The sequence below is a fragment of the Amblyraja radiata genome, chromosome 9, assembly GCF_010909765.2.
Source record: "Amblyraja radiata isolate CabotCenter1 chromosome 9, sAmbRad1.1.pri, whole genome shotgun sequence".
In the NCBI taxonomy this organism is placed as follows: Eukaryota; Metazoa; Chordata; class Chondrichthyes; order Rajiformes; family Rajidae; genus Amblyraja; species Amblyraja radiata.
In genome coordinates this window covers 50,392,517-50,419,198 of record NC_045964.1, presented here as the reverse complement: position 1 = coordinate 50,419,198, position 26,682 = coordinate 50,392,517, and the positions used below count along the sequence as shown (strand labels likewise).

Genomic DNA, 26,682 nt, shown 5'->3' with positions numbered 1-26,682 from the left:
TTTATCTCCTGTTCTGGATTATGTTTACATATTCTGTTGTGCAGCAGCAAGCAAGAATGTCATTATCCTATCTGGGACACATGACAATAAAACTCTCTTGACTCTTGACTTGGACTTAAGCAAAAAAGTGTTCTTGGGGGAAAAAAGAGCTACCTTAAATTTAGTTGCATCTGTTTGGGTAACTATGGCAGGGTGAAGACTATTCCATGCTTTAATTGTGCGGGGGAACTCCATGGAGCAGCAAGCAACTCTGGATAGAAGAAATTGGGTGACTTTTCGGGACCCTTCTTTAGACTCCCTCTGGTTTTAGTGTTTTTAGTTGAATTTAAAGATACAGCGTGGAAACAGGCCTTTCGGCCCACCGAGTCCACGCCGACCACCGATCACCCGTACACTAGTTCTATCCCACACATTAGCGACGTAAGTCAAGAGTCAAGAGTGTTTTATTCTCTCACGTCCCAGTTAGTACAATAAAATCCTTACTTGCAGCAGCGCAACAGAATATGTAAACATAGTACTCTGTAAACAATGTTATAAACGAGAAAACAAAACGGTGTATATTTATATATGAACATATAACTATATATATGTGTGTGTGTGTATATATAACACACACACACACACACACAATTTCCCTCCTGGGATTAATATAGTTCTATCGTATAGTATTGTGTGTGTCGGAAGGAACTGCAGATGCTGGTTTAAACTGAAGATAGACAAAGCTGGAGAATCTCAACAGGTCAAACAGAATCTCTGGACGAAGGAAAATATTACGTTTTGGGTTGGGCTGAAATAGGTTCATGCACACCTTTGGAATGTGGAAGGAAACAAGAGCACCCGGAGAAAGCCCATGCGATCAAAGGGAAAAGGAGCAAACTCCATACAGACAGCACACATATTCAGGATAAATTCTGGGTCTCTTGCACTTTTAGGTAGCAACTTTATGGCCAATGTACTGCCCCATAGTCTAGAACTGAATTAAAACATACAGTAGCTGTAAAGGGGGACATAGCGTCACTTGGAGATTTAAGACTGAAAATGGATAGTTTCATTTTTTTAGTAACCAACGTTATCAACATATGATTTTTTGTGTGTTGGAAAACAAAATATAGTGGCACAGCTGGTAGACTTGCTGCCTCACACGCCAGAGATCTGTGTTCGATCCTGTCCTCGGGCACTGTGTTGAATTTGCACATTCTCCCTGCAAGCTTGTGGGTTTCCTCCCACATCCCAAAGACGCATTGGTTTTGTAGGTTAACTGGTCTCTGTAAAATTGCCCTTAATGTGTAGGGAGTGGGTGAGGAAAGTGGGATAACAGGACGTGTGAATGGGTAGACAAAAATGCTGGAGAAACTCAGCGGGTGAGGCAGCATCTATGGAGCGAAGGAAATAGGCGACGTTTCGGGTCGAGACCCTTCTTCAGACTGATGTGAGGGTGGGGGGTGACGGGAAGAAGAAAGGAAGCCGCGGAGACAGTAGGCTGAGGGAGAGCTGGGAAGGGGAGGAGAAAGCAGGGACTACCTGAAATTGGAGAAGTCAATGTTCATATCCGCTGGGGGTGTAAACTGCCCAAGCGAAATATGAGGTGCTGCTCCTCCAATTTATGGTGGGCCTCATTCTGGCCATGGAAGAGGCCCAGGACAGAAAGGTCGGATTCGGAATGGGAGAGGGAGTTGAAGTGCTGAGCCACCGGGGGATTTGGTTGGCTATTGCAAACCGAGCGGAGGTGTTGGGCGAAGCGATCACCAAGCCTACGCTTGGTCTCACCGATGTAGAGCAGCTGACACCTAGAGCATCAGATGCAATAGATGAGGTTGGAGAAGGTGCAGGACGACCTCTGCCGCACCTGGAAAGACTGCTTGGAACCTTGAATGGAGTCAAGGGGGGAGGTAAAGCGCCAAGTGTAGCATTTCCTGCAGTTGTAAGGGAAAGTGCCAGGAGACTGGGTGGTTTGGATGGGAAGGGATGAATTGACCAGGGAGTTATGGAGTGAGCTGTCTCTGTGGAAACCCAACAGGGGAGTAGATGGGCAGATGTGGCCAGTGGCGAGATCCCATTGATAGACGAAGCTGGAGAAAATCAGCGGGTAGGGCAGCATCCATGGAGTGAAGGAATAGGCGACGTTTCGGTTCGAGACCCTTCTTCAGATTGATGTCGGGGGGGGGGGGGGGTGACATGAAAAAGAAAGGAAGAGGCGAAGACAGTAGGCTGTGGGGGAGCTGGTAATGGGAGGGGAAGGAGGGAGAAAGCAAGGACTACCTGCAATTAGAGAAGCCAATGTTCATACCTCTGGGATGTAAACTACCCAAGTAAATATGTCCTGTTCCTCCAATATGCGGTGGGCCTCACTCTGGCCGTGGAGGAGGTCCAGGACAGAAAGGTCGGATTTGGAATGTGAGGGGGAGTTGAAGTGCTGAGCCACCGGGAGATCAGGTTGGTTATTGCGAACTGAGTGGTGTTGTGCAAAGCGATCGGCAAGCATGCGCTTGGTCTCGTCGAGGTTGATCATACGCTGAATAATCCAACCACATTTCTGTTTGGAAGTGGAAATAATAGAAATTGCATTCATTGCAACGTGTAAAGAGTTGAGATACTGTATATACTGTATTATAATTTTGCTGCATGTCATTGTGGTATATATCATGTCTTGATTGGTGAATATGTTTAGGTTGTGACTTTATTTTGAAGCAGAAATAATATGTGAATGTTTCATTGAGCATAATTCCGAATGGTAACCACGCACTTCGTCCGAGCACATTATCGCACGAAGCCGTTTTAAATGACCACCTAAACTGTCATTTGGCAACCTAAAATGCTGCCTAGGTTGCCTGGCTGGAAACAGAGAAAAAAAGTTAAGTGAGAACCCTGTAAATGTGTGGGATAGAATGTATGGGTGATCGGTGGTCGGCGTGGACTTGGTGGGCCAAAGGGCCTGTTTCCACGCTGTATCTTTAAATTAAACTAAAACCAGAGGGAGTCTAAAGAAGGGTCTCTACCCGAATTTATTCTATCCAGAGATGCTGGCTGCTCCATGGAGTTCACCCACACAATTAAAGCATGGAATTGTCTTCACTCTACCATAGTTACCCAACCAGACGCAACTAAATTTAAGGTAGCTCTTTTTTCCCCAAGAACACTTTTTTGCTTAAGTCCAAGTCAAGAGTCAAGAAAGTTTTATTGTCATGTGTCCCAGATAGGGCAATGAAATTCTTGCTTGCTGTAGCACAACAGAATATGTAAACATAATACAGAACATGAGATAAAAGTTCAGTGTGTCTATATACCACAGAACATATATATATACAATAAATAAACAGATAAAGTGCAATAGGCTGTTATTGTTCGGAGTTTGGAGTTTGGTGGTGGACCCTCCACCACCTCCAGTTTAAATTCCATTTGGAATATTTTTGGAGGATCAGGAAACCAAGAAGCAAGATACTCCAGGGAATTACTCCAGCTCCAGGGAGTGATTCTATGTAGGGTTTCAGCAGTCTCAGCAATGGCAGCCAGATCTCCCACGATGCAAAGGGAGGGAGAAAGTGCCTGGCGCCGATCAGTTGTCGTGGCAGTGCGCATGTGTAGGGGGAGGATGTGCAGGCCGTGGCAGTGGGCTTGTGCAGGGCAGCCGATGATGTGCTGGCCCTGGCAGAGCGCATGTGCAAGGCGGCTGGCCGTGCCAGCGGATAAGGAGCGGCCGGAGAGCGGAGACTCGGCGGCCCGGGTACAGATGGGCGGAGACGAAGAGTGTCAGAGAGAGAGAGGGGGGCCCGTTCAGAGTTGAACGATAGGTGTCCTGGGTGCTTGCCAAGCCGGGCAAAATGACATGGCTTTTAGGTTGCCTGGCGGGACTTTAGGTGGCCATTGACACCCGGGCAACCGTTAATTTCGAGCCCTGGCATGGTAATTGGAATTCCATAAAGGGAGGCAATCGCCTCTCTAAAATTGTTTTGACGATTTATTTGGGACATCTGTTTGTTGTAAATTATTCTTAATGATTCATCAGCAAAGCAACTTTTTTTTCCTGCTGCAAATGATGTCTCAGGATCTACTTATTGCACTTGGTCAGATTATTGTGAATATGCAAATTGTGCTGTAAATCTTTCGCACCGAGATTGATCAGTTTTGTGTAAGAAGAAACTGCAGATGCTGGTTTAAACCGAAGATAGATACAAAAAGCTGGAGTAACTCAGCGGGACAGGCAGCATCTCTGGAGAGAAGGAAAGGGTGATGTTTTGGGTCGAGACCCTTCTTCACCCTTTCCTTCTCTACTGAGTTACTCCAGCTTTTTGTGTCTATCTTTGATCAGTGTTCTTTTACATCAGATTCATGTAAATTTAAGTAATGTTTTAATAATTGATGCTCGTGAACAGAACATTGATTTCATGTCCATTTTCCATAATGATTAAATGCGCAAAATAAATGGTTGATAACAACCAGATTGAGAAACCTAACAGGAAAAAGCATTTTTATTTGTGTTTTACTGAATTTTATGCAAATTTCAGTATTTGGTGAATGAAAGATACCATGATTAAAAGAATTCTCAAATAGGGTGTCCTGTGAATTTATTTTGTCAGCTATAATTAACTCGAGTTAAGGACATTTTTTCAATTATTTTATAGTTCAAAAGTCTGAAAAATATGAAACAAGAAATTGTATTACCTCCCGATCTTCATTTATATTTCCTGATTTTTCTTTTGGAGGCAAGCAACTGATATGCATGTGTTTTTTTTTAAGTGCATTTTGAAACATTATCTCAATCTTCAAGCTACCCAACATGACATGCTGTCGATAGGAGGGGCGGGTAATCTGTTTCCAGTGTCCCAAAGCTGGGTAAAAGAAAACTAAGGAAGATTTAAAATGTTATTTTGTGCAACTGATTTGAAACCTCAGCAAGAATGAGAATCAAATCTACATCTGGTCCATGCAGTTTGGCTTTGACTGTTGGTTTTCTAATGCTCGCATGTCAATGCAATTTTGTACAAATGTCATTAGTTCGCAGTTATTGCGGCAAGCTGGATTTTATAAAATGTTATAAAATTGTATGAACCAAAATTAATATCCAGTAAGTATTCCATAAATCTTTCAGGACACACACAGGCATTGAATCGCCAGACTATTTGGAATACCAGGCGCGTTTTCTTCCTCACACCACAGGTTATGATGAATGACCTTTCTCGAGGAGCTTGTCCAGCTACTGATGTGAAGTGTTTGGTGGTGGATGAAGCACATAAGGCACTAGGAAATTATGCTTATTGCCAGGTACAGTACAATTTAATAATATATATGTAACTACTTTGTTTCAAGAGAGTGACATCTTATGATTTAAGTTTTTTAATAATGTTCAACTTTTTCGATTACAGGTTGTTAAGGAGCTATGCAACTATACACATCAATTCCGTGTTCTGGCCTTGACTGCCACGCCTGGTGGGGACATAAAGGTTAGTTACGTACACAAACTATGCAATATATGAATTGTAATGTAATTCACCCTTTTTCTGACTAGATAATTGCACAAAGGATAAAATCATAGCAGAAGGACATTGAAGGTACAATTATTGTAGAGATGAAGAATGTCTGCTTTAGGAGACGTCACCGTTTCTGTATTTGAAAATATTTTTTCAAGGTTTAGCTTTCTTTTTCATGAATGTAGCCTCTAAAGTGCTTCTCTTTGGATATTAAAATCACCATACCTATAAATCTCATTATGGGCAACAGTTCATGCCCTGCAAGGCCACTTTGCCAGATATCAAGGCTGCATTATCATCCCGTACAACAGGGGTCGGCAACCTTGTTCTACATAGGGGCCAGGACGCATGTCTGTGAGCGGATGGCGGGCCACATCAATCATGTGTACACATGGATCCTGCCCCAGATGGCAGGCATCAACTCACGTGTTCACAGAAGGTAGCCAAAAATGCTGGAGAAACTCAGCAGGTGAGGCAGCCTTATACAATCCTTGCATGTCTCACCTGCTGAGTTTCTCCAGCATTTTTGTCTACCTATGATTTTTCCTGCATTTGCAGTTACCTCCTGGTGATGCTGTGTCTGAATTCATAGAACCTGATAAAGATAGTCTCTACAAATTGTACAACACTAGAAAAAACTGCTGGGACAAAAAGTTGTTAGGCGGTTCGTTATAAAGAATTATAATATAATAGTTATAATATACAATTGTAATTGTAATAATACAAAACTATTATACAAAAAGCACAGAAACATTTCTGACACGAGTTGATCATCCAACTGAAAAGATTTCAAAAGATGTCAGAAGAATTGGCAATCTGTTTATGGCTTTAATGGAAAGGTTCATTGTTTGCATAATAAATCTGCGTAAGAATTTGGTAGAACAATAGTTTTTTTTAAGGAAAGTAATAAAAAGTTTGAAAATGCTGCAGTGGAAGGGAACCACATGCAGAGGTGATGAAAATATTATTTGAATTGCAATGTTTGATAGAAGTGAGGCAAGATTGGGGTGCAGAGGAGCCAACTGGCTTTGGATGAAATGCCTGGTTGGGGAATCTGGGGAATGGATTCGCTTGGCCCTGTCCTACTGTGCGAGTTCACCCAAGAGCTCTCCCGAGTTTAAAAAAAAAATCAAACTCGTGATAAGCACGTAGAATGAACGTAGCGGGTACGTCGGAGCTCGGGACGTCTCTTAGCGATAATGGCAGGTACTCGGGAAACGTGGTAACTCATGAAGATTTTTCAACGTGTTGAAAAATGTCCACGAGTAAAATATACACAGGATGGAAAAATGGGATACTTTAACTCCTAGTTATGCCGTAGTAGCTCGTAAGTTTACCGTAGTAGGACCTGGTGTCCTATCTCACTATTGTATGTTCATGATGGAAATAAGAATACTCAGTATATTCATTACCTTTGAGTTGTAGTTTTATGTAATCCTCCCATAATTTCTGAGTTCCATTTCACAATATCTATCAGACGTACAGAATGTTGCAAGGTAATATTTTCCCCAAACTTAGTTGTATCTATCTCAGTATTCAGTAATTACTTTAATGTAATTTTCACTTACTTACAAACACAGAGGAAACGAAAAATTGTTTCTCAATCAGTTCCTGTCAGTGCAGTTAATAAAAACAGAATAAATACATACAACTTTAAAATTACCATATCTAAAATAGGCCTAATAATTGAACTAAAAACAGACATTCAGACCGAACAATGGTTTTGCTTTGACAGGTGCCTGGCTGTCAAAGTATGGGCGAGGTTAGATGTGTTGGTGTATGATATATGGGATGGGGACACAGTCCGTTGACCAGTCTTATTGCCTGTGGGAAGAAGCTGTGTAGCATCCTGCTGGTTTTGTAGCTGATGTTCCTGTACCTCTTCCCAGATGGCAGAATGGAGAAGATGTGGTGTGATGGGTGATAGGGGTCCTTAATAATGGAGATGGCTCTGCGGATGCTGCTCTTCTGATAGATCTCCAACAGGAAAGGGAGTGGAGCACCAATGATCCTACTGGCTGTCTTCACTATCCTGTTAAGTTGTTTTTGTTCATAAGCCTTACAGCTCCCAAACCAGGAAGTGGTGCCGTAGGTCAATATACTCTTGATGGTGCCCCGTAGAAGGTCGTTAGTCTCCGGAGGGGGTGGAGCCGTTGCTGTGCTCTTTTGATGACTGCTGTGGTGTTGGTCGTTGAGGTCAGGTCGTCCGCCAGGTGAAGTCCCAAGGTGACCCTCTCCACAGCAGCACCATCAATATGCAGTGGTGTGTGATGGTGTTTTCCAGCCCTCCTAAAATCGATCACCATCTCCTTTGTTTTTTCCATGTTGAGGATGTGATTGTGAGATCTGCACCACTCTGTAAGCAGCTCCACCTCCATCCTGTATGCCGACTCATTGTTGTCGCTGATGAGACCCACCACTGTGTCATCAGCGAACATTGATATAATTATTGCTGACTATCAATAAATATCACAAAATATGCCATTGTTTCAGCCACATTATGACAAAATATAGAATTAGGTTATTTGTAATCAGTCACCCCATCCCAGAAACAACAGTACTTAAAGAAGAACATTTGTTTTACTAATTTACAAGCATGTACCATACATAGTCCGTAGATCCATATCCAGCATAATGTTGTGATAATTGCATAAAAGGTCTAAGAAATTTGGTGTGGAATGATAATCCATCTCACTTAGGCAAGTCCCAAGCTATAGATACTTTTCCCCCACCCCCAATCCCCCTCGCCCGATCTTCATTGAACCTACCATTTGACCAATCTTTTACTCAGCTGCTGTAACATTTCCTTCCTATCAAAATCTCCGTGTAGCATCTCTGTCCCTATCTTCAAATTCCCACTTTGAAATAAAATACAACTTTCCACTTAAAAATTTTGCAGCAGGATCGCGATTAGTCGATTCCCGGGCATTTTCAATCATCGTTCGATTCAGTGTAATTTTCACACCTGGTTGATGTCGTTTTTTAAAAGATATGGTACATTACAATAAATTGTTTCAAGCATACCCGGTACTAAACGCATGAACATTAAGGTGGTTACTGATGTTGCAAACGGTTATAAATGAATATAATTTTAAAGTGAAATAGGAGATTTCCGTGGAAAGAATATTTAACCAGAATATAAGGTGAGGTTGCTGCAAAATGCTCACTTAAAACAATACGCCGTCAACTCAGGATTGTTTCTTAGCCCTCTGACAGGTGTTTCAATCTAATCTCGTAGCTCGCTGTTAATTGATCCATAGCTATTTTCATTCCTTGTCCGTATCGAACTTCTCCAAATGCAAACTCTTCCAGTTAAGCTTCTTGTGTGGTGGTAAGGGGGGGGGGGGGGGGGGGGGGGGGAGAATGCTGGGATAAAATACCATATATTTACATTTAGAGGGCGACTTGAACGACATCCATCATGTCACAATAACGCAGGTTGTTAATTGCACATCGGTTGAATCACTTGTGAAAACTCCCTCCTTTGTTTAAAGAATATGACAGGTTAAACAACATTTTATATGGTTTCAATGCACCTCGAATACAAGATATTCTCAATTTTTATTTGCCGGGTCCAACCTTTTTAACGCGATTAGTATATGGATTATTATGTTGCTTTCAAATTTTCTCAGAAGTCTGAACAAATATTCTGCAAAAGCAAAGAAATTATCTTAGTCAATAACAGGAAATTGCATTAGATAGCGTCTCCAACCAGTCAAGCTTTCCACGTGGACAGATGGGAGAGTTATAAAACAGTATTTGATAGGAAGGAAACATTACAGAGCTGAGTAAAAGATTGGCCAAATGGTAGGTTCAATGAAGATCGGGCGAGGGGGATGGTAAACTCACGAGCTGCTAAGATAAACTCACAAGCTACTACAGTATAACTAGGAGTTAAAAAGTATCAACATTTTCCATCCCGAGTATATTTTACTCGTGGACATTTTTCAACATCTTGAAAAATCTTCACAAGTTACCACATTTCCCGAGTACCTGCCGTTAGCCCTAAGAGACGTCGCGAGCTCCGACGTACCCGCTACGTTCATTCTACGTGCTTACCACAAGTTTGATTTTTTTTAACTCGGGAGAGCTCTTGGGTGAAGTAGGACAGGGCTTTTAGGGAGAGGTAGGTAACTGGAATGGTGAAAATGTCAATTATATTTTTCTTTGAGGAATTTGGCAGGCTTGGTTAGGGAGAACTTTCTGCTATTTGATATGCCCATATTATGTAATTGTTCTTGTTGTGACAGGCTGTACAGCAAGTAATTTCAAACCTGATGATTTCACGTCTGGAGGTCAGGTCTGAAGATTCAATAGATATCCAACCGTACTCTCACCAGCGACATGTCGAGAAGTTTGTTCTTCCTTTGGGTCCTGAGCTGATTGCTGTTCAGTCTTTATACCTACAGGTGAGTTTTATTTTTCTCTTGACAAGGACAGAAGTTATTTGGCTTGAGGTGAACAGTGAAATGCCAGACTACTAAGATTTTACTCCATCTTCCATTCTTTTCAAAGTTGTCTTTCCAGTTTTTTTGATATTTTTTTGGCATTTTGAAATAGATACACTTAATTTTCATTTCAAATTTTTGAATTTTTCAACACTTAATATATTCATTTTCATTTATATACAAGTTCACGTTATAAGAGTAGAATCAGGCCATTCGGCCCATCGAGTCCACTCTGCCATTCAATCAATTTTAAAATCCTTGTCCATTGTGACCTATCACTTCCCAATTATCCCAACCACTACTGTCTCAGCATTTCTTGCTGCTCTCATTGTGACCTCTTGCATATTCCTAATTTTAATAATTCTACCGGTTATGTTTTTATCTGCATTGGTGTTTTTTTTCTCATTTTTCTCTAATTTTTTTTTCTTCCCTGCCCCCACGCTTTCAAAAACCTCTGCACGTCTCTCCTTGAAGATGGATCTTAAAGCCTTTGACCATGCTTTTTTGGTTGATGGAATTGATATATTTCTCAGTGACACAGTGCCAGGTTTTTTGGTTGATGGTAGTTTATTAAGTGCCTGAGGATCTTTCAGTAAATGCAAATTATAGATGAAAGAATTTCAAAAGATATTTTTATTTAGACAGTTTGTTTTATCTTTACAAAAATGTAATTCATCAATGTTAACATTTGAGGAACTATTTTGTTTTCATGAGCATTGCGCATGAGAGTGAGGTTGAGAGTGAAAGAATAAGTTGTTTTTTGTTTTTGCATCTGTTCCACCAAAGTGAATGCTTTGTCATTAGCTATATTTAATTCATAAATATGAACTAAGGTGTGGCCAATTTACCACTATCTATTGTTTGGTTTGGAAACTTTAGTAAACAACTAAACATTAATCACCATACAAATTCTGCATAATATGGTTTAAATAGGATAAGATAGGCAAAGCATCCAGAATGAGGCAGTTTCTCGTTTGACACTTAGTGCTGTTTGGTCTATCCAAGATGAAAGATGATTTTTTTAAAAATCCCCAATTGTAGTGCAGGAGATGTAGGTTGACAAGTAAATGTTACTACCACATTGTACTCCTTTAAATGTTTCTATAATTTACCATCCACCAACATGAGGTTAATTATAGGTAAATAGGTGCAATCTGTTATATTCCAGCTATAGTGAAAAGTGTTATTGATATTTTATCTTCTGACTTGAAAGGATTTGGGGCGTGGGCAGGGTTGATCCATTGATCCAGGGTTGATCCATTGATCCAGGGTTGATCCATTGATCCAGGGTTGATCCGTTCTTCAAATTGCTTCTATGCAATCTATTCTCTCATACATGCCCATTAGCATCCACCCGCTCTGGCAGCACATTTCCCGAATGGGCGAGCAAACTAGATCACCCATGGAAATCTATTAGGATACAGGCAGAACTTGCAAACTCTATACTGACAACATTGGAGTTCGGAATCAAACCTAGGTTGCTTGAGCTGTAGGGCAGTTGCAGTGCTTACAGAACTATTGTGCCATCCCAGGAGAGGGAATTCATATAACACCAAGTTTTTAATTGAGAATTATTTTTCTTATGACTCGCTTTACCATCTCTCAAAAATATTTTGCTTTAAACAACAAGTCGCACTGTGGGTAGTGCAACTCTCCCATAGCTCCACTGATTTGAAGCTGTTCTGATCTGAGCTGTCAGTGTTCTGTTTGCATTTTCTTTCAGTGACCTCCAATGTTCTTGTTTCCTCCCCCTCTGAGTCTTGGCCTAGGCTCTGGGCCACATGGCTGCTCCTATGCTCCACCTGCATTTTTCCTTATGCATTTCCCTTATCCTATAGCTGCATTTTAAATACAACTGATGCTTCTTTTATTCATTATTTTATATTGTTTAAAAATCAGATTTCTTTTTTATAGTGAAGGCAAATTATGTACATACTTTGCAGTCTTGGAAATCATTTTGGGCATTGCACCTCAAGAAGTTGGCTGTTTTGATGTAAAGTGTTAAGATAAGCATTGGACCAACAATAAGGTTCCAATTATGATCATATCCACTCAAATTAAATGAGCTAGCTGAAATAAATCAGTATCTCATTATTTTGGGGGAATTTTGAATTGAGTGATCCTGCCCTGTGCATGTGTAACTACAATTGCTTCATAATAACATTAAAGCACGCAAGATAAGCTTTTCATGGTACCTCTGTACACGTGACAATAAACTGAAACTGAAATTGCTATTGTTGAGGTGAATGAGCACACTCATCTTTTTCTTGAATAGTACCTCAAGATCAAAAATGATATTAATTTGTGTTCTAAGAGTTATAAAATGATTAAGGCCAAGGTGGGAACTGCAGACATGTTATAGACAATGTGGATGGATGGTGCAATGATTAACTATTCATGGCAAATTCATACTACATTAATCTATATTTTTAATTGTCAACCGTCATCATCTTGTTATATTCATGTGACAGATTTCAATTGATGCATGTTTTTACGTTAGCTTGTACCATCACATGTTACACACACATTTTCACAAAATAAGCATTATACAAGGTCTGTGCCAGATATGAACTATTTGCTCAAGGCCTCTGAATAAACCAGATCTCATTTCGACGGTTTGGATCAGCAGGATTGTTGTAACCAGCAACAATAAAGGTATCCTGCAGGAACAGCTCAGGAGAGTCGAGATCCTCTGCTAGACGATTTATCTCTTGTAAAATGGAATCTTCATTAGTGATGCCATTAAAAGATCTACACAAGCAGAAAATTATGAGCATTTAGTCTTATTCACCTTTGTCTGTATATTTGCAGGATTAATCTTTCTAACAATGAATTCTGAAGGCTAAGGCATGCGTATATACACATTTGTTTTAAGTGCAAGTGCTGCATATTTATGGCACTTGAGTTTCACATGGATCTATGCAGGGAGTCCCACCTGTTCACAACCTTTCTCAATGATTTGGATGAGGGATCAAGTATGAAATATTCAGGTTTCCTGAAAATAAGATGGGTAGCAGCATGGGCATTAGTGAAGATGATGCATAAAGGCTTCAAGGGCATATGGACAGAGTTGACTGAGGACATGTAAGATGGAATATAATGTGGAAAAATATGAGTAAGAAAGAATGCCAGATGCTGGTAAAATCGAAGGTAGACACAAAATGCTGGAGTAACTCAGCGGGTGAGGCAGCATCTTTGGAGAGAAGGAATGGGCGACAGTTTCGGGTCGAGACCCAACACAGTCTGAAGAAGGGTCTTGACCCGAAACATCGCCAATTCCTTCCCTCCAGAGATGCTGCCTCACCCGCTGAGTTACTCCAGCATTTTGTGTCTACCGTGGAAAAATATGACATCCACTTTGGTAGTAAAAACAGAAAAACAATTTTTTGAAATGTTGAGAGTTGAAAAGTCTTGGTGTTATTGGACCTGGGTGTCCTTATAGATGAATTGTGAAAATAAACATTCTGGTGTGTAAGCAATCAACATGACACATGGCATGTGACCTTTTATTGCAGCAAGTAAGAATGTCATTGTTCTGTCTGGGACACATGACAATAAAACACTCTTCACATGGCATGTGACCTTTTATTGCCATTGGGCTGGAGTGCAAGAATAAATATGTTTTAGTGCAGTAATATAAACCACTGGTGAAGCCGTACCTGAATTATCGTGCGCATGTCTAGTTGCTGGACACTTTAATTCTCCTTCCCATTCCTACACAGACCTTTCTGTCCTCTGTCTCCTCCATTGTCAGAGTGAGGCCAAAAGCAAATTGGAGGAACAGCATCTCGTATTTTGCTTGGGCAGTTTCCAGCCCAGTGGTATGAATATTGATTTCTCTCACTTCAGGTAGCCCCGGCATTGCTTTTCTCTCTATCCCTCCCCTACCCAATTCGCACCAGCTTCTCATTTTCACCCTACAAACGGCTTACAATGGCCTGTTTCCTTCATCATCGTTACTTTTTTGCATATCTTTCATTCATTGTTCTTTATCACTTCACATACCTGTCCATATCCCATTATAATTCCCTTATCCCTAACCAGTCTGGTAAAGGGTCTCGACCCGAAACGTCACCCATTACTTCTCTCCATACTGCCAGTCCCACTGAATTACTCCAGCTTTTTGTGTCTATCTTCCCTATGCAGCAGTTGTATTTGAAACAGAGGGACATGAATATCTATACTGGATTGCCTTCTGGGCTAGGATTTGAGGTTGTGGTGGGGAGGGTAAGTAGATGGGAAAGAGAGAGAGAGATGTCATACAAGGAGAGATTAAGCAGGGCCTTTCCTGTATTTTAGAAGAATGAGCAATTATCTAATTGAAACAAATAATATCCTCATGGGGTTTTGTGGAGCAAATGTAGGGACAGCGGTCAGTATCAAAATAAGGGGTTGCCCATTCAGGACAGATGAAAGTATTTCTCCATCCAGAAGACAATGAATTTTCTAGCATGGAGGACGATGAACTCTCAGTCACTAAATAAATGCAAGAGATCGGTATACATTTTTGGATAAGCAGGGATGTGTTGTTAACTGGGGATAGTGGCAAAAGATCAGCATTCATCATACTGAATAGCAGAGTTGGTAGAAAGGGCAAATGAAGCGCTTATTCCTGCTATTAGTGGTGTTTTTGCTTCCAATGGTGAGGATTTTTCTCTTTGTGTTGTTTTTATGGAATATACTTTATTTGTTATAACACTCCTTTTCTCTCTGGTATAGCTCATTTTGCTTTATTTTCTGAGAAAACCTTCTCATTGCTATTCCTGCTTTTTCTTACACTGCTCCACAATACATTGCTTTTGATTCCTTGATTATATTTCAGTTATAATTTAACTTAATGTCACTTCATTTTTAACCACCTTTTCACATACCTGTTTTTTTCCACCCATTTATGTTCCTGCTGAAATTAATTTTTCTTGCACTTGCCTTTGCATTTCATCTATACTTTAGCTTTTTTACATTTTTTTGCAGATCTTCCCGTATCACTCTCTTTTCTCGAAATTGTTAATGTATCTATCCAGATGGATGTTTACAACGCCTATTTACGTGAATAGGCCCTTTGCCTAAGCTAAACTCATTAGAGTTCATTTGGATGAAACTTATGATCATTTTTAAGTCTGATCTAAAGAGAATTTTCTTTGAAGAAAATAATAAGGCGGCTAACTAAGTATTAATCCGTTTTCTGTGATATGCTACTCACATAAAACATGCATTGTTTGGGTACATTTGTCCCCAGGCATAGATTCCTGTTTAGATTATGTTTAAATGACTTGGCTTCTTGAAGCACTTCCAAAATAGTAATATTGCTGGAAATCATTCATGTTTATGTAACTCTGAACTGCATTATTACAACTTTTCAGAACTGGCACATCTTTTAAATGCTCATCTGCATGCTTGTCATGTAGACTATTAGATTGTAAAATGCAACAAAAAACTTGCCTTGTGTAAATGATGCGAGCAGGCGATTCATCTATGACAATGTCAGCATCGAAGGGCTGCGGAACCTGATGTTGGAAGTGAGTGGGGATGTAGTAAGCAATGGTTACTCCAGGCAGGAGTTCTGATCTGTTCTGGTTGGTGTGCACAATGGTGACAATAGGTAATGTCATTCCCAGGAAAAGTCCTGCAAAAACAAGGCAGACCTGCGGTTTACTGGACATTTTACAATAGATATTTTTTGGCAAAGGAATACCAGTTATGCTTTTTTCTATCTGTGAAAAGCAATAAAATATTGTAGATTTCCTTTTTTTTTTAGAAAATATGACACACTTGAAAGGACGGAAGAAGGATACAGTTAACAATAAACAAGTTCTTCAAATTACCTTCCAAATTATTCTTCACTATATCGGTATTTCAAATTAAGGATACAGAATACAATACAATACAATACAATACAATTTATTGTCATTTGAGCCTCAGTGAGGCTCAAACGAAATTCTGTTTCCACAGCCATACAAACAAAGACAATTCCTAGACATACACACAATTTAGTTCACACAAACATCCATCACAGTGAACCCACTGTGATGGAAGGCAAAGTCTTTTCTCTCCCCTGTTCTCCATGTCTCTCCCGATGTCGAAGCTCCAGGCGGGCGATGATAAGTCCCACGGCCATTTTAGGCCGTGCCGGGCAATTTACGGCCCTGCTCCCGGTCTAGAAGTCTCGAAGTTGGAGACCCCGGCGGGCGCTGGAATATCCCACGGCCATGAAGCCGTGCCGGGCGATATATGACCCCGCTCCGGGTCGTTCCAACCCCGCGACACGGGCTGGAGAAGTCGCGTTGCGGGAGCTCTGGGAAGCGGTCTCTCTCTCCCCCCGGACCCGCGAGCTCTTTGTCGTACCATAGACGTTCTATATGTGCAATATTTCAACTTAACCAAATGCCCTAAATACAATTTACATTTGCATTGTTAACATTTACTAACTTTGGCAACGTTATCTTGTTGTATAAAGTTGCGATTAAAGCTGGTGCAGATTAGTCAAATATTATTCCTTCTAAATACCGACAAAGATATTATTGTTGAAAATTTAATTACTTATCTTGCTTTTCTAACTGCTATAGAACATCATTAGCTGGGTGTAAATTATCATTTATGAGAATCACCTGTTGAGTTTTGTTGACAAATGTATTTCATCAATTTCATGAATCCCTTGCATGTGCTCTGCTCATAGCCAGGTTCATTCTGAGTTACACAAGCCCAATTGGCTTTCTCATATTGACGTTTTTCATACAATGGTTCATCAGCCTGTCGGAAAAAATGGAAAGCAAATTTATTTTTCTGTCATCCTAAATAATATTTGATTGACCAAATATTGAGAAATGATTGACATTTTATGTTTTAGGAGCTGTGATACTGCTTTTAGAGGCACGTCAGAAATACCATTGAAAAAGCATATGTTTTTTTGAGAGAGGTGTCTTTCATGTTGCTTTGCTTCACTATCAGTTGGGTGTTTTGACACTATTTGACTGACATGCCAATGGATGCATTATTGTTGCATTTATAAAAAAAATAATGGATTAAATCCTTCAGTATTTGAGGGCATTGTCTGGGTTGACCCTTGCTGTAGTATTGTGGGATCGCTTGTGGTGCCATCCTGATTTTTTAATTTTTTTTAAATATTGTGTCTTACAGGAATGTTTAATAGCTGTTTTAACAACACCTGGAATTTAACATTGTGTCATGGTGCCAATTGAGGTCCCTTGCATTGTTGTTTTATTCAATTTCTATGATGTAAAATCTTTTGTGGTAGAATCACTCAAGAAGGGAATTTGTGCTTGGAGTCTGGTGATGTAGGCCAAATACTAAAACTGTATTTCATTCTCATTAGTTCCTGTTTATTCCTCTAAAGATGGTAAAAAATATTTAACTTCTCAGCCATTTTTTCCCTATATCTAAATCCTTTTGTTTCTGTCTAAAAGGGATCTTTTCCTTTTTTAAATGCATGTATCAAGTCCATTTATGTTTCTTGTCAGTTTATTCCAGCACTCAACCTTAACCTTGTCATTTTTATGTTCCTTTGGTCGTAAAATGCTCTCAAATCTTAGGACGACTGTTATTCTTAGCAACTATATACACCAACAAGAAATAGAACATTTGAAGAACTTGAAGGTGTATGTTTCTGTTTCAGATTGAGACCTTATATCAGGAAAGAAAGAAGAGGCAAAATTGCCAGCACACGGCAGTAAGAGGGAGATGTGGGTGAGTTGGTGATAGGTAGATTCAAATTATGGGCAGCAAGAATCGGGTGGAGAGGAGAAAGGGATTAGAAAGATGAACAAAAGGAGAATAAACCAAGGTGGGTAGATGACTGCATGGGAGGAGAAAGAAGATCAGGGGTGTGGATCACCTGAAATTACAAAAATCAGTGTTCATACTATTCGGCTTGTAATCTACCCAAGCAGAATATGAGGTTGGTCTTCTATTTTGTGTTTGGCCTTGTCATAGCAGGTTGAGGACAGGTTGGTGTGGGAGTGGGAAAACAGAATCTAACCAGAAATTTTAGATGCCCATTGTGGACAGAGTCCAGGAGTTCCAGTTTATGGTTGGTCTCTCCAAGCCTCTATGTTAATACTTTCTATAATTTCTGCTAACCCATAAATCTGATCTTCCGTAACCTGAGGACTCCCTGTACATATTTCATTGCAAATTGTGCATTTTTGTAAAATGCCAATTCCATTGCCATTTTTACACCAATTCACTGTTCTTAACAAAAATCTACCCATCATGTGAAACCTTACAAATAACAGATATAAATTAGATAACTTCAAGACTGAAAGTCAAAAGCTTTTTACATAACAGACACATTTTCATCGTTTTAACACCATTTTGGTGACATAAAATTAACACCAATATGTGACATAAAAACTGTGCCATATTTAGTCATGAATATTTAATTCATAAATAAACTTCAGATGGCCCCTCATACATATACGTTTTGATAATGATCTAGGGAAATATCTTCATCAATACCAGGAAAAAAATGGAGTAACATGTCAGGTATTCCGCCTGGCAAAGATCCCATAACGGCCGTTGTGCTTGGTGTCCATTGTCACAACGACCGTTATCGCAGTCGGTACCTCCGTAAGTTAAACTATGGAGGCTCCAAACCTCTACTGCTTTTCACCAACCTCAACGATGCATCCTATGGTAGTAGTGATTTTTGGACAAGTTAATTATTTTTTTTCTATTCACATTTAATATACCAACAATATTGTGACGTCAAAAACACATATTATGATATATTCAGACTTTTTAAAGTCAATTAAAAAAAAAAAAATGTGGGCATAAATTTGTCATCAAAAAAATGAAGCTGAGCCAGTCTTCAATTTGGCAACACACTGTCTCTTGTTTACCTTTCGTACGGACCAAGTCGCTAAGTTCATTCCTTCGTGTCAACCTCCGGAAGCTCCACAACGACCGTTACGGAGACATTTAACTTACTAAAAAATCATCCCAAATCAATCCTTCCGCCGAATCATCGGCCATTGATATAGCTCAAATCCATAAGGTAATGTACCGTTTTTTCTATCTATGCATATAATTTGGTTTTCCGGGACACCAAACCTTTGCGGGTCCACCATTTGTGTGCATGATTGTGTAACACACGTTGCAGTGTCCACTCAGATGGATGCATTATTCGAGTACATGGTCAGGTGAATGAAGGTTCTTTAGTAACTTGTCAGTTTCTTTGTTGAACTAAATTAAGGCGCATGTTGCAATCAAAAGCGCTTGAACAATTGGTTGGGAAGAAAGCCAAACTGTAAGAAAGACGACTGCGCCTCCTTTTCAAGAGCAGCCAGCTCTTGCACGGTCGGTGCCAAAGCATCAACATGACCCTTAAACAGTGTTTGCAATTTTATTGTTCCATTTGGTATTCATAAACATAGAAAGGAATAAGAAATGCGTGCACTTACTGTGCCAACCAGGTCATTGGTGGACACCACGCGACAACTGTTACACAAAATGTATTTGTGTATTCTGATGCCATTCTTGAAAACGCCATCAATATGCTATTTTTTCTTATTTTTTGTTGATACTATGTTAGTCATGAACCCAATAAAGTGCTTGTCAACTTTTTTGAAGGAATTTGAAATTTGACCCCCTTTGTCACAGTATTGTGTGCCAGTATTGTAAAAAATACACATATGTAGGTTGAAATCTATATTCCCCATGTTACATGCAGCTCCAATCTACTAATTTATGCTGTGCCCAAAATAAAATATGATTTGGTGGCCTATAACTAACTTCCATTGGTGTTTTCTGCCATTTGCTGTTTCTCAACTTCACCCGAGCTGATCCTAATTCTACATAATGAACTGCCAAGCCAAGAATATTTCTCATACTGTGCTTCTCCCCTATTAATAGCACCACTTGCACCTTCTCATTTTTGCAGAATTATTTATTCTTATATCCATTAAATGGGCCTTCATTGTTACTTGTTGCCTTGTTTTATGGCCCAGTGGTGTAAATGGGACTGGCTGCCGATCTTGAGATTGATTGTTTCTTGCCATCTGTTGGATTGGTTCTTCCATGTCTAAAATATAAAAGGAAATTTTAAGTTCAACAATTTGTAATCTCACAATTTTATAGAGGTCAGGATAAAAGCACTGGAGGAACTTGTGACGCAAAATGAATCGGTGATAAGATAAAAAATTAAGTTGTTTTCACTGTCTTTTAAGTAGCTTCTGTACTTTGTTTCAGCTTCCCAAGGGCCGGTGTTTTTAATCACTCTTATTAGATTTGTTTTTAGTTTTAGAGATACAGCGCAAAAACAGGCCCTTCGGCCCACCGGGTCCCTGCCGACCAGTGATCCCCGCACATTAACATTATCCTACACACACTAGGGACAATTTACATTTATACCAAGCCAATTAACCTACAAACCGGTACATCTTTGGAGTGTGGGAGGAAACCGAAGATCTCGGAGAAAATCCACGGGGAGAACGTACAAACTCCGTACAGAGAGCACCTGTAAACATAGAAACATAAAAAATGGGTGCAGGAGTAGGCCATTCGGCCCTTCGAGCCTGCACCGCCATTCAATATGATCATGGCTGATCATCCAACTCAGTATCCTGTACCTGCCTTCTCTCCATACCCTCTGATCCCTTTAGCCACATCTAACTCCCTCTTAAATATAGCCAATGGACTGGCCTCAACTACCTTCTGTGGCAGAGAGTTCCAGAGACTCACCACTCTGTGTGAAAAATGTTTTTCTCATCTCGGTCCTAAAGGATTTCCCCTTTATCCTTAAACTGTGACCCCTTGTCCTGGACTTCCCCAACATCGGGAACAATCTTCCTGCATCTAGCCTGCCAACCCCTTAAGAATTTTGTAAGTTTCTATAAGATCCCCCCTCAATCTTCTAGCGAGTACAAGCCGAGTCTATCCAGTGTTTCTTCATATGAAAGTCCTGACATCCCAGGAATCAGTCTGGTGAACCTTCTCTGTACTCCCTCTAAGGCAAGAATGTCTTTCCTCAGATTTGGAGACCAAAACTGTACACAATACTCCAGGTGTGGTCTCACCAATACCCTGTACAACTGCAGTAGAACCTCCCTATGCTCCTATACTCAAATCCTTTTGCTATGAATGCTAACATACCATTTGCTTTTTTCACTGCCTGCTGCACCTGCATGCCAACTTTCAATGACTGGTGTACCATGACACCCAGGTCTCGTTGCATCTCCCCTTTTCCTAATCGGCCACCATTTAGATAATAGTCTACTTTCCTGTTTTTGCCACCAAAGTGGATAACCTCACATTTATCCACATTATACTGCATCTGCCATGCATTTGCCCACTCACCCAGCCTATCCAAGTCACCTTGCAGCCACCTAGCATCCTCCTCACAGCTAACACTGCCCCCCAGCTTTGTGTCATCCGCAAACTTGGAGATGTTGCATTCAATTCCCTCGTCCAAATAATTAATATATATAGTAAATAGCTGGGGTCCCAGCACTGAGCCTTGCGGTACCACACTAGTCACTCCCTGCCATTCTGAAAAAGACCCGTTTACTCCTACTCTTTGCTTCTTGTTTGCTAGCCAGTTCTCTATCCACATCAATAATGAACCCCCAATACGTAGTCGGGATCAAACCCGGGTCTCCGGCGTTGCATTCGCTGTAAGACAGCAACTCTACCGCTGCGCCACCGTGACCTCTAAGAATCATACAGACTAAATTGAATTGATTTTATTATCATCTCAGAATCATATAACATCTCAGAATCATACAGACTAAATTAAATTGATTTATTCAGAGGAGTTACTATTACTATTAGTTAATGCACGGTGTGCCATTCTGAGAGAATGATTACAGATTACAGCCTACCTTGATTACGTTATACAGAGAAACAAGATTTTCTGCTTTCTGAGCCCTACAATTGATTTATTTTCAGTGCATCACTGGTAATTGCCCAACTATCTTATAATCACTCATTCTTGGGCAAAGATGTTTCTCAATTTAGCAACTATTTTTATATTTTATTTTAGGTTTGTGGTCTCCTTATTAGAAACATTTTCTTTGTTTATCCTGTTAAACACCTTCATAATTTTAAAGACATCCAGCAATCAGCAAAAATTTGTATAATGATGCTTTTTACATCTAAGTAAGTAATTAGAATTCTATGCTAGTGTAACAGATTTTAATCAAAAGATGAATTTGGTCTAGCTACTTGAAAGCTGACTACGTTATCTTGTGCTAAGGAAATTTTTCACAGGTGAAGTAGGAAAAACATTAAGCAGAATTGAAAGCAGCTGTACATACAACAGGATTTAAAAAAAATGTGTTATTGGAGAATGAAGTAAACGGGAAAATTGGTTTAAAACCAGTCCAGTAGGAGAAAAACAAGAGTTGAGGGTGGTAGTTGGAATTGGATAACAATTATTACAATATGACGAGAGAACACAGTACTCTTTTATCAAAACCCCTCATGATTTGAATCTCCATTTTCTCTATCTAAGCAGAACATAGCTTCTCAAATTGGCATATTCCAATTGATTATTTAAAAAATCTTATTCTTGTACATAATATTTATTCCTGATATTTAGTTTAATTTAAATTTTCTAACAAAAGTCATGGTTACTGTTTTTAGATGGGAACTATTGTTTTGAATGAATTAACTATAAGGCAATAGACAATAGGTGCAGGAAGTAGGCCATTCGGCCCTTCGAGCCAGCACGCCATTCAATGTGATCATGGCTGATCATCCCCAATCAATACCCCGTTCCTGCCTTCTCCTCGTATCCCCTGACTCCACTATTTTTAAGAGCCCTATCTAGCTCTCTCTTGAAAGCATCCAGAGAACCCGCCTCCACCGCCCTCTGAGGCAGAGAATTCCACAGACTCACCACTCTCTGTGAGAAAAAGTGTTTCCTCGTCTCCGTTCTAAATGGCTTACTCCTTATTCTTAAACTGTGGCCCCTGGTTCTAGACTCCCCCAACATCGGGAACATGTTTTCTGCCTCTAGCGTGTCCAAACCCTTAACAATCTTATATGTTTGGCAACTTTGAAACTGGGCTGCTAAGTATCTCCATATGCTAACACTTAAGGTTTTGGAGAATATATTACTTAAAAAATGTAATTATACTTGTTTATGCAGCACATGTTCTTAGTTTTGAATCATCCACTGTAGTTTGCTTCGATTGATAAGGGAGTGATTTATTTTATGATGGCTTTCCCTGTAAAGTTGTACAAAAAATGTCTAATTCTGTTTGATATTTCAATCTCGCTCGGTGTGTATAACGTTTGTGATTGTCTGGGTCCATTTTGTGAATACCTGGATCCATTGCAGAATGATTTCCAAATCTGTTCTAATTAGTGAGCCAGTAATTTACAGCGTATGTGTCCTTTCATCAATCCAAGAAAGAAGCAAATAAATACAGGTTTTGTCATCCTGTCATGATCAATCATTTTAATTTCCCTGATAACAATAATATAACATTAGTTCAATTAGCTTATCCACAATCTTCACATTTTACCTATTTTGGAAATAAAAAGCAATATTTCACACTGCATTTTTATACAACACAAAAATAGGAAGAAACAAGGAACTGCAGAAGCTGGTTTCCAATAAAAGACAAAGTGCTGGAGTAACTGCGGGTCAGGCAGCATCTCTGGAGAAAAGGAGCACTGCTAGGTGAATTTCGGGTCAGGATAGTACCGTCTGAAGAAGGGTGCTGACCTGAAATATCACTTATCCATATTTGCCAGAAATCCTGTTTGACTACTGATATATTTGCAGCATTTTGTGTCTTTTTTGCTGGGAATGGGACATGCCTGCTTCACCTGCTCTATGCTGACTCGGCTCGTTTTACATGCCAATTTCTGCATACCCAACGGTTTTCGCTCTATTAAATATCCACCTGCACTTCAAATACTTCTAATGATCCAGATTGCCCAACCTGCTGGGGTAGTGAATTCTAGAGATTCACTGATCTTTGCGTGAATACATTTCCTACGTATCTCAGTCTTAGCTTTTTGTGATTCATGCACTAGAACAGGGGCCTCCAAACTTTTCGCCTTGAAGGCCACATTATATATTTGGCACATTTTTGCGGGCCATAGGAAAAAATAAAGAAATGTCAGTTTTATTAATTTAATGAGAGAGAGAGAGAGGGGGCAGAGAGAGATAGGGCAGGCAGAGAGGGCAGAGACCGAGAGAGAGAGGGGCAGAGAAAGAGATGCAGAAAGAGAGAGAGACGGACAGAGGGCAGGCAGAGAGAGATAGAGGAGAGGGAAGTGTTTTATAATGAGATTCATCTGCAGGGAGAGAGGGGCAGAGAGAGAGAGGGCAGAGAGGAATGATCGCACTTTAAAACGCGCCGCCAACCCATTCTGACCACTGCCACACCCCCCCCCCCATTGCACCCTTCAAGGCGGCCCTGTGATGTCTCGGCTCTGACAATTTGAGAGACCTACCCAGTAACAATACTAAGAGCAGCTCCGGGCTGCCGTGCTCCCCGACTCGAATCGGCGCCTAACTGACACATGCTCTGTCCTGCGCTGAGCTTGCTGCGGGCCGGATGTGGCTCGCGGGCCATAGTTTGGAGACCCTTGCTCTAAAACACCTATATCCTGCTGTACATCACACACGTACAGTCACTTCACTTAGATAAACTGCCATTTGACTTTTTCTGGTGCAAACCTTGCACTTCCCCACATTAAATTCTGTTTACTGATCTTTGGCCAACCGTAACAATTTATCAATACCCTGTTGCAGAATTACTTGTTAGATTACTCCCTTTCACCTATTTTTGTATCATTGACAAATTTGAGAATCTTGCATATTCCTTTCTCCAGGTCATTAATGCAAATAGTGAACAATTGCAGGCCAAGAAATGATCCCCTTGGTGCTCCATATGTTTCAGTCTGAAAATGACTGGTTTATTAAAACTGTTTGATAAGACAGCCAGATTTCAAGCCATTCTAACACACTTCCTCTTAATTCATGCACCAAAAGCTGATGTGGCACAGCATTAAACACTCTTGGAATTCTAAATAGACTATATCCACAGGTTCCTCTATCAACTTGCATTGTTACATCCTCAAAGAACGTGAGCAAATTTACCAAACATGATTTGCCTTTCAAAAAACAATGTGGAGCAAGTTTAATTACGTTCAGTTTTCCAAAATGATTTCCTATCTTCTCTTATTATTGACTCCAGCGTCTTTCAAATAACAACTGTTTAACTGGTTTCTAGTTTCCTGCCTTCTGCCTTTCTCCTTTTTTGCACAAGAGAGTCTTATTGGCTGGTTTCCAATCTTCTGATACCCTTCCAGAGCTTAGCTTTATTACTGGTCAATGTTAATTTTTTTGTTTCAAACCCAATTGGCAGAAGGGTCTTGACCCGAAACGTCACCTATTCCTTCTCTCCCGAGATGCTGCCTGTCCCGCTGAGTTACTCCAGCTTTTTGTGTCTATTTTGCCTTTAAAATTGATGCCACGTTTGAATCAGCAGCGTTTCTCTCCAAAACGTTTCATTTTTTTTGTAATGAGTGACAAACAAATCCAGTTCACCAAAACGTCAGTGGGGGTTCATCACCATCAAACATTAAGGTGGAAAAATTGGGATTGCTGGTATAAGATCCGCAACATCATGGGGAAAACGGGGGGGAGGAAATAGAAATTTAAAGTTGCTTTTGTTTTGCACAGCATTCATTTACTAACGGGTTAATTGTCATAGAAGGGATTGTAAATTTGTAATTTTCTTGATTTGGAATAAGGTCTAATTGAAATGAAAGCACATTTTATTTCAAAATGTTTTCCAATCTTAGTAAACACTCAACGTTTGGGAAAGGTGATTAAAAGAACTATTACCTTTAATGAGAATGTTACGCTGGGGGCAAAGTAGCTATTTACTACAACGTTGTTTTGGATACAGGCGACCAATTTAATGTTGATTGTACGAACCAATACGGAAATGTTTCGTGTGATTAACAGCCACTAAGGCGACTCAGGCGAGAGAAAGGAGAGAGACATTTTTGTAATAACCACTTCATTGCGATCGAGACGCGGATAACCAACAGCTGTTGTCTTAAGCATACTTACCTCTTGGCACATCCACCAGGTGACGACGGCCGACGTCTCGCCAGTACGTAAAGAGTTCGCTCTCATCTTGCTCGTTTTCCTCTTCCCCTTCCCCGTTGTCGTTGTGAACCAACTCCGTGTCCATATTATCGGTCATCGAATCCAGATCCTCCAAGCTGATCAGATGCCGACCCGACCGTCGGCCTGTTTCGGCGCTGTGACTTTGACGCTCCATCTGTGAAGTCGGAAACTTTTTATGTAGACAAATTTAAGCCGTCAAAATAGTACGTAAATCTGTGTTTCTGTTTAAAATCACATGAATGCAGGAACCATGACATTAATAATAATATTAGATTAAATGGGGATGAACCAGAGTTCACTCTCTGGTATTAAACTCGGGACATAATATTTTATTAGTAGCGTTGTTGACTTACCTCGGATTGAAGAGTGCCCCACTCCGACGAGTTTGTTTTTGTCATGAGCCGGAGCTGATTGCGGCGAATCGCTTCACTGAAAGAGAGGGACCCGAGCAGTGCGCCGAGAAACTGCCTCGAAGAATGGGAGGAACCAACTCCGCCGGAACGTAACACAGCGAGAGGTTCTCGTCAGGCATAGATCGCGAAACGTGTCCTCATGCACAAGATTTAATGCCGAATGTTTTCTTCATTCAGGCCTGGATGCCATGGCTTTTGGGAGTTTTTTTTTTTTGGGGGGGGGGGGTTCTTTCAAACCTGAA

At 40.3% G+C, this 26,682-nt stretch overlaps 2 protein-coding genes across 3 annotated transcripts in view; one reads left to right on the top strand and one right to left on the bottom strand.

Moving 5' to 3' along the window:
- Positions 1-26,682, top strand: part of fancm (FA complementation group M) — a 129,988-nt gene that overhangs the window by 6,039 nt on the left and 97,267 nt on the right. For both annotated transcript variants that reach the window (XM_033027348.1, XM_033027349.1), the window contains exons 2-4: positions 5,087-5,259; positions 5,361-5,438; positions 9,716-9,874. In XM_033027348.1, coding sequence (XP_032883239.1) covers positions 5,087-5,259; positions 5,361-5,438; positions 9,716-9,874 — 410 coding nt within the window. The remainder of the gene's footprint in view (positions 1-5,086; positions 5,260-5,360; positions 5,439-9,715; positions 9,875-26,682) is intronic.
- LOC116977079 (heme-binding protein 1-like) lies at positions 12,325-26,599 on the bottom strand. Its single transcript, XM_033027351.1, has 6 exons — positions 26,381-26,599; positions 25,968-26,181; positions 19,852-19,949; positions 16,519-16,660; positions 15,353-15,536; positions 12,325-12,664 (listed from the first exon to the last, which is right to left on the bottom strand). The coding sequence occupies exons 1-6, from the start codon at positions 26,423-26,425 to the stop codon at positions 12,493-12,495; spliced, it is 855 nt and encodes a 284-aa protein (XP_032883242.1). The 5' UTR covers positions 26,426-26,599; the 3' UTR covers positions 12,325-12,492.